At 38.5% G+C, this 12,121-nt stretch overlaps 1 protein-coding gene across 1 annotated transcript; it reads left to right on the forward strand.

Moving 5' to 3' along the window:
• The first annotated feature begins 467 nt into the window (after positions 1–467).
• Positions 468–11,001, forward strand: LOC144433688 (uncharacterized). The gene is made up of 11 exons (XM_078122039.1): positions 468–581; positions 855–1,024; positions 1,164–1,227; positions 4,216–4,287; positions 4,644–5,198; positions 5,688–5,732; positions 7,386–7,937; positions 8,400–8,438; positions 8,992–9,543; positions 10,002–10,050; positions 10,585–11,001. The coding sequence occupies exons 2-10, from the start codon at positions 884–886 to the stop codon at positions 10,022–10,024; spliced, it is 2,043 nt and encodes a 680-aa protein (XP_077978165.1). The 5' UTR covers positions 468–581; positions 855–883; the 3' UTR covers positions 10,025–10,050; positions 10,585–11,001.
• Positions 11,002–12,121: the final 1,120 nt, after the last annotated feature.

Genomic DNA, 12,121 nt, shown 5'->3' on the forward strand with positions numbered 1-12,121 from the left:
TGTTATCACTATTGTAAAAAACCCATAGATATCTGCCGTATTTAAAACTGGACTGCTAGATGTATACAACTCGGTGTAATATTTAAATACCTTACGTTTTTCTTACGTATGTTACATAGAATTTCGCTTTTGCTTTCTTAATTTGACGGTTGTTTTCCCCTATGTTCCATTTATGTTTTTTCTTAGATACATCTTGTGTATACTGTATCGTGTTACGTGGGCGAAGAAAGTCCGGATTCTGACACGATATTGCCAATCCAAAGAATGCCCCATTGTCTATGTTAAATCAGTCGTAACGTTAACTTTTGTATTGCATCATGTTTCTTGATGAAAGAACGTCCGGGGGAGGGGGTCTGTCACGATCTTGCACAGTTAAAGAACGTCCGGGTTCGATTCAGTCACGATGTTGCACAGTCAAAGACAAACGTCCGAGTTATGTCACGATGTTGCACCTATATAAAGCAACAACTCAGAATTTAAAAAAAACAACACTTTTACCTGTACCGGCATCCGAACTGATAGTTCTTGTAATCTGCGTACCTTTACTCTAAGCGTTCATAAGTCACACAGATTTTTTAAAGGTAAGGCTGAGGGTGTTAAGCCGATATCTTATTATCGTTCATTAGTAAGTCATTTGCTAAATTAACGATTTCCAGTAATTAGATAGGCTATATCTTAAAAACGCACTCTTCAAATTTAACTCAATTTGGTACATCAACCATAACTCATCTCATATGTCCTGTTGCATTTCAACAATTGTGTCTTGTAGTAGAGTAGAATCATTTGAATATATGCGTGAGAGACTATACGTCCTTTTAGTGTGTATGGGTTTTTGTTCATTTTACCCAATACAGAAAGTCAAGCACAGCCATCAGTTTGGACAATGGGACGTTCAATTTCGGTCATGCTATTCCTCGTCTGCGCATGTGCAGTATCCGCCAGGTACTTGGAAACGGAGAAGGACGAACTGGAACATTTGGTGGATATGCTTGAAAGCATAAAAAGGGAGGATAAAACAACACAGGTAAGTCTATAATTTTTCATCCCCTCTATCTCCTTCTTTGCCTATTTAAATTTGTTGCTCATTTCCCCCCCCCCTCTCTCCCCCTCCCTTTCTCTCTTTTCTTTGTAACTTAATCAATGATAACTGTTTTTGCCGACAGGAATTGGACGAAAAAATCCCAGAAACCAAGAAGGATTACCTCACCCGTAAACACGCAAATACAGGTATGGTTTCACTTTTTTATTTTGTTGTATTTACTGGCCTCATGCCATCACATACAGGTATTAGATTTTAACAAACAGTGACGGATGAGGTCGAGAATCAACCAAATCAACCGAAATGAGTTAACCATAAAATATTGTTCAAATAGATTTTTTGAGCCATTACATACACACACATACACACACACACATACACACACATACATACATACATACATACATACATACATACATACATACATACACACACACATACATACATACATACATACATACATACATACATACATACATACATACACACATACATACATACATACATACATACATACATACTTGTACTCCGGCTGGGCGTTAAATTTCGACTGACAGTTACAAATGAGGGCTATTGACCAATCAGGGAAAAGCGTGAAGACCGGTGTATCAGCAGAGTAGCAAATTTATCAAATGTCGGTGGCGGGAGTGTATTTGCTGTGTATGAGATCCAATTAATGGCATCCAGGGAAGAGTGATTAGACGCAGACAATCATAACAAAAACATGACCCCTGACTGTGACTGAACAGATAGGACTTCCGTTCACAAGTTGAACACTATTTTCGTAATAATAAACATTACCTCAGAGTGTATTTAGAAGGTGAATAAAATACACATACTACAACTTGTACTTGCAAGGTAGACGGTATAATGGCAGAGAGAAAGCGACGGTTTGCTGTTATGATATTTGAGGACATAGATCAGAAACTGAAGACAAGTGTACTGAAAAATCATAGTACACAGAAATACACAGAAAAAAATACTAGCTCATCATGCAAGTATGGAATAGTTGGGCCGAGGAGAGGGATGAAGACGGAATGGACAAAAAAGTCACAATAATTGTGGACGGTATTGCACTGTAGTTTGAATGGTGTATTTTACTACTACAACTTGCGAGAGGTAGACGGTACTACTATTGCTTCGTAATACACTACATTTCAAAAGTTTGAATGGTGTATTTCATTTGCATGTAATTAATATGCTGTTTCTTTACGCTAGACACAGATAAACAATTTCGCTGAAAGTTGTAACATTGAATGTTGACACAGGCGTGTATCCAGTTTGTTGACACGTGTCAGCTTCGATTGGAAGTCACGTTGGCGTCAGGGTGTCTCATCGAAAATCAAAACATAAACAATGAGTGTATGGAGTTTTTCCTGGAAAGAATATGACACCATCGAATTATTAGCCGGGGTACAAGATAAATGCCATCCTGGCAATACACGCCTCCTACGTCGGCGTGTATTTACCCGGACGGCATTTATTACATACACACATACATACATACATACATACTTGTACTCCGGCTGGGCGTTAAATTTCGACTGACAGTTACAAATGAGGGCTATTGACCAATCAGGGAAAAGCGTGAAGACAGGTGTATGAGCAGAGTAGCAAATTTATCAAATGTTAGTGGCGGGAGTGTATTTTCTGTGTATGAGATCCAATTAATGGCATCCAGGGAAGAGTGATTAGACGCAGACAATCATAACAAAAACATGACCCCAGACTGTGACTGAACAGATAAGACTTCCGTTCACACGTTGAACACTATTTTCGTAATAATAAACATTACCTCAGAGTGTATTTAGAAGGTGAATAAAATACACATACTACAAGGTAGACGGTATAATGGCAGGGGGAAAGCGACGGTTTGCTGTTATGACAGCTGAGGACATAGATCAGAAACTGAAGGCAAGTGTACTGAAAAACACACAGAAATACACTGAAAAAAATACTAGCTCATCATGTAAGTTTGGAATAGTTGGGCGAAGATAGGGATGAAGACGGAATGGACAAAAAGTCACAATAATTGTGGACGGTATTGCATTGTAGTTTGAATGGTGTATTTTCTTACAACTTGCGAGAGGTAGACGGTACTGCTATTGCTTCGTAATACACGACATTTCAAAAGTTTGAATGATGTATTTCATTTGCATGTAATTAATATGCTGTTTCTTTACACTAGACACAGATAAACAATTTCGCTGAAAGTTGTATTTTTGATGTCAGTAGCCAGGGGTACGTTTTATCAGTGGCGATTAAATTTCATATCACTAGTTGCATACACATGATGGATGTGATTGTATTGAGTAGTTTGTAGTATGAATGTCCTGCATAATAATATCGAGCAAATACATAGTGGTATGAAATACACTGTACATTGGGATGTACATTGGGATGTAAATTGCTATTTTCGTCGTGCTACATAGCGATATACGTGTGTGACATTGAATGTTGACACAGGCGTGTATCCAGTTTGTTGACACGTGTCAGCTTCGATTGGAAGTCACGTTGGCGTCAGGGTGTCTTGTCGAAAATCAAAACATAAACAATGGGTGTATGAACTTTTTCCTGGTAAGAATATGACACCATCGAATTATTAGCCGGGGTACAAGATAAATGCCATCCTGGCAATACACGCCTCCTACGTCGGCGTGTATTTACCCGGACGGCATTTATTACATACACACATACATACATACACACATACATACATACATACACACATACATACATACATACATACATACATACATACATACATACACACATACATACACACATACATACATACATACATACATACATACATACATACATACATACATACATACATACACATACATACATACATACATACATACATACATACATACATACATACATACACACACACATACATACATACACATACATACATACATACATACATACATACATACATACATACATACATACACACATACACATGCATACATACACATACATACATACACACATACATACATACATACATACATACATACATACATACATACATACATACATACATACACACACACACATACATACATACATACATACATACATACATACATACATACACACACACATACATACATACATACATACATACATACTGTGCTCAATCCACGTTGTTTATTTTCATTTAGTTGATTTTTACGAAGAAATGACGAACGATCTGTTCGACCGAATCCAAAGCAGGGGCGATCAAGAATCATTACGTGAGTATTTAAATATAGTGTCATTGTAGTTTACCTAACGCTAACGTCTAGGTGAGCACTGTATCTTATACATATCGTATACATGTAGTGGTACTGATAAGCTCTTGCACGATTGTCAAATGTATTAGTTGTATGTCCAAACCAGAAAGAAACGGTTTGCTTTCTCTTTTTTATATATGATATTAATTCTGTAATGTATGCTATTATAGAGGACAGGCTACCCCAAAGATATCGGTCGTGAGTCATGACATCACATGGACATCTTGATGCAATGATGATTGATTTTCCTATGTAATGGCAATTCGACTTCCTGAAATTAGATGTCTGGTATTCAAATATATTTGTTTTAATCTCAGGGTACGTTCAAATTGGCTGTTTTCGAGATACCGCCCAGCGAGCAATCTCTTCTCTTGAGGGAAAGGACGACCGTCTTGATGGTCGTTACAGAAGACGTAGTGATGCCATCGCTAAATGCGCTGAAGCTGCTCATAGTCGTGGGTTCCTTGTCTTCGCCGTTCAACATGGTGGTTGGTGCGCATCAACTTCTGACGCATCTGAAACCTATGATGTATACGGTCCTTCTTCCGCTTGTGAAGACGACGGAGAAGGAGGACCGTGGGCGAACCAGGTGTATGCCTTTGTAGAAGAGCAACTCGTCTGTGAGCACCGAGAATTGTCCTTAGAATGCGAGGCAGGCCAGATCCAAATCATCTCAGCGAATTACGGAAGAGATAACCCCGAAACTTGCCTTCACCCATCCATCCGCACAACTGAATGTGGAGCTGAAAATAGCTTGAGTATTGTTAAGGATCTCTGCGATGGGAAAGAATCGTGTAGTGTTGATGCCAGCAACGGTGTATTCGGTGATCCCTGTGTCGGAACTTTCAAATATCTCGATGTCACGTATTATTGTAAGTACATATATCATGTATGTTTTTATATGCCATATTCTAATGTCTGATATATTGTACTGTAACATTGTAAAACCATGGTCAAAGATAAGAATTCCCCGGGACACTTCAATACAAAATGAAATTTACTAGAATGTCACGACAGTTTGATAAGTCACAGTGGGCCAATCACAACGTAATGTGCTAACAAGAACCTCAGGCCACTAACAGGAGCCTGGACCAATGAGAATGATTCATTGTCTCACTAGCCTAGTATGGAATCCATTTGTAAGGGATTTGTACTCTGGCCATTCAAAGACCAGATCAAAATTCACCACACGACTATATTCTAGCCTTAGGCTATCATTTTACATACATACTTATTTTCCGGGAATAAAGCAACTAACAAAAATTAACTAACTGGACCTTGGTTAGACATTATCTATCATTGACTGTGACAATGAAATAGAGCCAAGTCTGACGTTACTGCATGGTCCATTATTTTCACAGGTGGCAAGGCTCCATTGGATTACACCATCCCAGATATTGATTATGGTGAGTAAAAATATTCACAGAGTCTGCAAGCCATTCTTCTTAATAATGTTGGTTTTTATATAACGCTTTCCCAGTCTGTGCTCAGAGCGCTTTACATTTAAACAATAATAACACATGGACCAGGTTTATTAAAACAAAAATGTGACCAAAATAAAAAATGTAAAATTGCTTGAGTTCACACATCAGTAAAATAAACATGTTCAAAAACAAACCCCCCCCCCCAAAACCCCCCCCCCCCACAAAAAAACCCACACAAAAACAAACCAACACCAACAACAACAACAACAACAACAACAACAACAACAACAACAACCAAGTTGATCAATAAAACAAGTCCTAAAAGTCGTAAAAGTCTAACAAATACAAAGTACAATGATTAAAGTTAAAATGCAGTTATGGGGAATAATAAAACCCGGTACATATTAAAATAACAACAAACGAACAAACCACTGCGAAATAACCAAGGATACATAAATAATAAAAACACAAGAAACTAACTACCTAACAAACAAACAAACAAACAAACAAACAAAACTAAAAACCAATGACTCAGCCACCCTAATGCTATATACACAACGGGACTGTTTTCTCGTCGTTTTGTATTTGGTATGGTACTTGTGATGATTCGGTGAGTGATGAAGTCTATGATTGTCCTTTACTATCGACGATGCAAACATCTTACACACATTGTCTGGGAGCCTTCCTTGCCAAATAACATTGGAGAATGTAAATACGCTTTAAATCTTTGTTGCTGGCACCATACCTATTATAGACTCTCATTATATGTAGGCGTTTTGAAGCTATTTACATTTACAGTTATTACCCTTGGCAAGGATCACAACCGGCCCTTTACCCTTCACAACCGGTCCTCAACTCTCTTGGGAGCATACAATCCATTGCAGCCTCTATAATAGGATTAAAGCCTTCACATAGGATTAAAGCCTTCACATTGCAACGTCTATCATACCAAGTTATAAAGCTGGGTTGACTGAGGCACAGCTGTGGTTAAAATCGTGCCCAAGGACTTTAGCAACTCAGAAACAAACGGAAACAAGGAGGTTCGAACCTGCAACCTGCAGTGCAACCTGTAGATTCAAAGCCGGCCACTCTAACCATTCGCCCATCAAGTATTCTTCCATACACGGTATGGTGTGCGTTCTTACTCGAATATCACACCAAACTGAAAGTGTTGTAAATCATAAGTTTCTTTGCATGTCCAAATTCTTTAATTTCGTTATACAACATACATTTGTAATTCAAACGATGTATATATAGTTGAACAGAGTTAAAGTGGCACAAGCTGGGTTTGTGAGTTTTTTTTTACTCAAATCTAAGTACTTCGATTATTTTAGTATAATGTTAACATTGTTGCAGGCCTTCTATGATATTACAATTGTGTTTTTATATTGTTAGAACAGTTAATTGCATGGTTTGAAGTTCCGTTACATTTTTAACACGTACAATAAATTACGTCATCGGATCATTTATAAGCTTAGAACCAGATGTGATTTCAGTCTTGTGGTGGTTAAGAATGCCTTAGTATAGCAGAATACTGTGTGTACCTTTGAAATGTGCAGGGAATATTACGCCCCCAAAAAGTACAAACTTTTTGCTTGTGCGGTTTTTTCTCTTTCTCTTTTCGGACATGAATAGAAACTCTGGGATGTTTCCGAGACACTTCTGCGCGTGCTATACCAACATTGGAGGGTAGTGATCATAGACTGGATGGTAAATATCGGAGACGAGATAATGCCATTAATAAGTGTGCAGCAGCGGCCGTCAGTAGAGGTTTCGATGTATTTGCTGTTCAGCACGGTGGTTGGTGTGCATCTAGTCAAGACGCCGGAGAGCAGTACTACCAATACGGACCGTCAACAGCATGCCATAATGACGGAGAAGGTGGTCCATGGGCCAACGAGGTTTACGCTGTCGTCCATTCCCATCTGGTTTGCGAACATCAAGAACTTAACTTGCAGTGCTCTCATGGTAAAATTCACGTTGTAGCAGCCAACTACGGGAGAACCGACGACGGAGAGACGTGTCCACACAGCTCCATTACAGATCTAGAATGTAGGGCTGAGACCAGTGTGGATGTTGTTACTGAAGCATGCGAGGGTGAAGAGTCTTGTAGTGTCAGAGCTAGCAACAGTGTCTTTGGTGATCCGTGTGTTGGAACATTCAAATACTTGGAAGTCAAATATTATTGTGAGTACTTTTGGTTATTTTAAATGTGTAATACTAACAACGTTCTGGATGATCAAACATGTTTTACACCATGAACTATATGTATACGTGAAACTTGATGGTACCTGAAATCTAACATACACAGCTTTACATACCAATGAATGGCATACTCTTTTTAAAGGGAATAGACAGGGAATTTCCATGCTTTCTGAAGTTCATGTATTTTCGTGTTGGTTGTCTGAGGAACAAAAACCAAATGATTCACCATACTTAGAACAATCTGGACTTACGTTTTTTTTTCCAAAACGTATATATGCATATACAATATTAATTTGTATATGTTTCTATTATTATGACTAGGAAACAAAAATGCCAGTAAAAAGTAGCAGATACCTATACCGCAAAACACATACAAAATCATATCTTTGACTGTCGTGATTTTTCCAAAAAAAGGAGAAACTCTTCAAATTTTCTATCGCACAGGTGCTGATGCTTTTGAGGAGGATCCATTGCAGCAATATGGTATGTAAGGTTATTTCAAATTCCGTTTTGTTTTGAATGATAAGTCCATGGAAACACTGGACAGCAAATACCCATGTTTACGATAATTGCACATAACACGCACGTCGAATGATTCTAGTAGCAAACGACGATTGCCAGTTATCACAATTAGCAGCGTTAGTTCTAGACTTCATATAAGAATGCGATAGTCGTGAAACCTGGAAATACTGCCCTCTACGTTAATTAATATTGGAATATTCTGCCTTCTGTGTCAATTAATTCTGGAACATACTGTCCTTTATGTTTAATTGATTCTTAATTCTGTCAAGAATATTTTAGTGAGAATTTGCGATATTCATCACCATTATTTTGTTGCCATTGACTACCAATTATTACTAGTCTTGCAGGCCTTTTTTACGTTGATGGTGTAAGAATTGTGTATTATTGGCCAAGATCACCGCCAAGTTGTTCACTTTCGGAATAGAATCCATTTATTTAAGTTTCGGCGTACTATGTCACTGCTATATTTCAACAGAAACTTATTTCACATTTTCATACCATCAAATACTTACAGAATCAATTGGTTGCTTCCGTGATACAAGCCAACGTGCTATACCAACACTGGAAGGACAGGACTATCGTCTCGATGGCGCCTACAAACGACGTCAGGATGCAATCAACAAATGCGCTAATGCCGCATCACGTTGTGGCTTTAACATATTTGCTGTCCAGCATGGTGGATGGTGTGCTTCCAGTGCTGATGCCCTTGACACATACGACAAATATGGTCCATCAGGCAGCTGTATGAACGACGGTGAGGGAGGACCATGGGCGAACCACGTCTATGTCCTGGTACAAGACGCACTCGTCTGTGAACATCAGGTGTTGGCGTTGGAATGTGATTACGGATGTATCCATATTGTATCAGCTAATTATGGTCGTACTGTTGATGGCAATACGTGTCCACACCGTTCGATTCGAACTACCGAATGTGGTGCTGAGACTAGCTTTGATGTTGTGCAAGGACAGTGTGAAGGCCAGACATCGTGCTCCGTACAGGCCAGCAACAACGTGTTTGGGGACCCCTGTGTAGGCACCTTCAAATACCTTGAAGTTCAGTACACTTGTAAGTATATAACTGTGGTCACGTGATTTTCCTTTAATTTTTCATCTGATTTTCAAAGTTTGTTTGAGATATGTCTTGTTATTGTTGTAGGAGTCCACCTGTCAATATAATTTCCATTGACCCCTCATTACGCTTGAAAGAGAGAGAGTATTCAGCTCATAGTATTTACATTCAGGAACTACGTATACCTATACTATTAGTATTACCTGAGGCTGAATTGTCACAGTGTTTTGTAGAGTTCACTGATTCTAGGGCTCGAACCCCCGACCACAGCCTGGGTGACTCGGCCACCGACAATAAAATGGTCGCCAAACAAATTTCGTAAATCTATTAGTCATCAGCTTTTCGCTTTTTGTATATAAACCTAGTGACAGTGTACTCGAATCTATTTGTTTCGTAAAGAGCGCTTTGAGTGATGTGGGGGAAGTTTTATAAATCTCACATTATTTTTATTGCAGGTGTTCGTGGTGGTGACAAGTAGTCTTGACAAATTGGGTGTCTTACATGGTGAGTTGACTTTATTTGTGCGTTTAAAAAAAATATTTATGGTTTGATCCACCAACGATTACTACATTCTTCATTATAATTATGTTAGAGTTAAACTGGTCACGACTATGATAGTCGTTTATGCTTATATATCAAAATCTATGGCGCAAAAAATTGGAACGACATCAAAGTCAACCTAAAATGTAACTCTAAAATGTAACTCTAAAATGTAACTCCAACAAACCTTCAAACAACATCTCCTGGTGCAGTATAACTGTTCAACTGTATTTTATTTGTAATTTTAATCGCGTGTCATTATATAATTTGAGTCATATTGAGTACCTTGCTGTGAGTTTCTGTATATAAATATGTGAGGAGACAGGCCCAGACTAGCTATCTGACTCCCTATTTACCCACTGTTATATTTATTTTGAGTAAAAAAAATGATTATAAACTTATTATTATATTAAATATAAAGTTTCGTAGAGACAGAGAAGCCGCGATTTCCAAAGCCTTTTTGACATTGTTCTCGTATCTCTTTCTATCTCTTTACAGATATATATATTCAGTAACTAAAACTATACGCACGCGCAAAAGAAGCTAATAATGACGTCATTACAGTGAAATGTTATATCCATACCAATAACTTGTGTAAAATGAAATATTTGAGAGTTCCGAGTATTTGTAAGCCATTCATTGCTACGTGAAGAGTACGTCTATATGGGGAAAAGTTGCTGTTACATCATCACTAAGTCTGGATGTCAACATGGTCTCTAGCTAAACCATGATTGGAGGTGTAAATCGTAACGATACCGGGACTAGACTATTATAATCGCCGCAGTAAAGTAACAAGCAATGGCATTTATTCGATTGAAAACAAACTTAATAGGACAAGGTGAGACTGTTATCTCATCTACTAGGTACAGTTAATCGTTTCTGGGAGTGTTGTGTCAATGTAAATCACTCCCTTAATTTGGCCTCAATAAAGCTTTGCTAGAACATGTCACGTTCTTTGTACTGGCTATGTGTATCGATATCGACAATCAACGGGTGCGGTGTACTTTTGAGGGAACTACCAGACGCAACGTACTCATTTACCTGGCTTTAGATCACGTATGAAATGGCGTATGATAACTTGACTCACTCACTCACTCACTCACTCACTCACTCACTCACTCTATCGTTCGTTCGTTCGTTTGTTCGTTGAGATTTTTGTTTACTAAGCTTACTATTGTTGTTCAACGTTGATTACACAAGTAGGTTGCCCACTGTCGACTCTGGGTAGCGCCTGTATCCCTACTACCATGTCTCGGCATAATGTTTTTTTGTGTGCGCCTCTTTCACTCGTTACGCTTTGTACCGCCCTCTGTAGATGCCAGATAAGTTACTTTGTTTTGTTTTTTATTGGTAAAGTGGTCCGGCGATATGATAAATGACCTCAGGTGGTTGAATTCTTCCGGTTTAAATTACTGTCATCTGTTGTAAATGGATTTAGTGCCCCGGTTCTGTTTGACTATTATGACTTTCTCACGGATAATATCAAATTCACAACATGCTATTAAAACGGCACCTATCTCTTGGAATGAATAATAGGGGATGAATACAGCATTCCACGCCACGAGGACTGAACATACAGGTCACAAATGAAACAACACGAATAACAACAGTCGACGGTGACGGACGATGATGATGATGACAACAATGTCACCATGAAGACAACAAACCCGACAGTCTGTAATGTGCATTTACTAAAAAGGCACCACTCTCCTTATGTCTGCTTGCATACGGAGTATTAAGTCGTCCCTTCCTTGTTTATGTTGAGGGTCATGTCAGTAATCTAGACCCGTGCACCGTCTGCAAGCAGGGCTATATTCTCCGAAGCAAAATTCAACGTCTATTCACGAGTAACACAAACTTAGAAAAAGAAAAATATTTCTCTTAATCAGAATTGAACCAAAGCTATGAATCCGATGAGTGATATAACCTGAAGATGACTTAATTTTGTAGGAGACACGATATGTTGCTTAGACCGTCTTCAGTAGATTTAGAGAACCAAGACTATAGAGACACGACAGGTCTCCATTATCACATT

Source organism: Glandiceps talaboti, chromosome 4 (genome assembly GCF_964340395.1).
Source record: "Glandiceps talaboti chromosome 4, keGlaTala1.1, whole genome shotgun sequence".
Classification (NCBI taxonomy): domain Eukaryota; kingdom Metazoa; phylum Hemichordata; class Enteropneusta; family Spengelidae; genus Glandiceps; species Glandiceps talaboti.

Excerpts from the sequence above, each read along its gene's own strand:
- LOC144433688 (XM_078122039.1), top strand. The coding sequence starts at position 884 with ATGGGACGTTCAATTTCGGTCATGCTATTCCTCGTCTGCGCATGTGCA. Across the intron at positions 4,288-4,643 it reads GGGCGATCAAGAATCATTAC|GGTACGTTCAAATTGGCTGT; the intron begins GTGAGTATTTAA and ends TTTTAATCTCAG. Across the intron at positions 7,938-8,399 it reads CTTGGAAGTCAAATATTATT|GTGCTGATGCTTTTGAGGAG; the intron begins GTGAGTACTTTT and ends TCTATCGCACAG.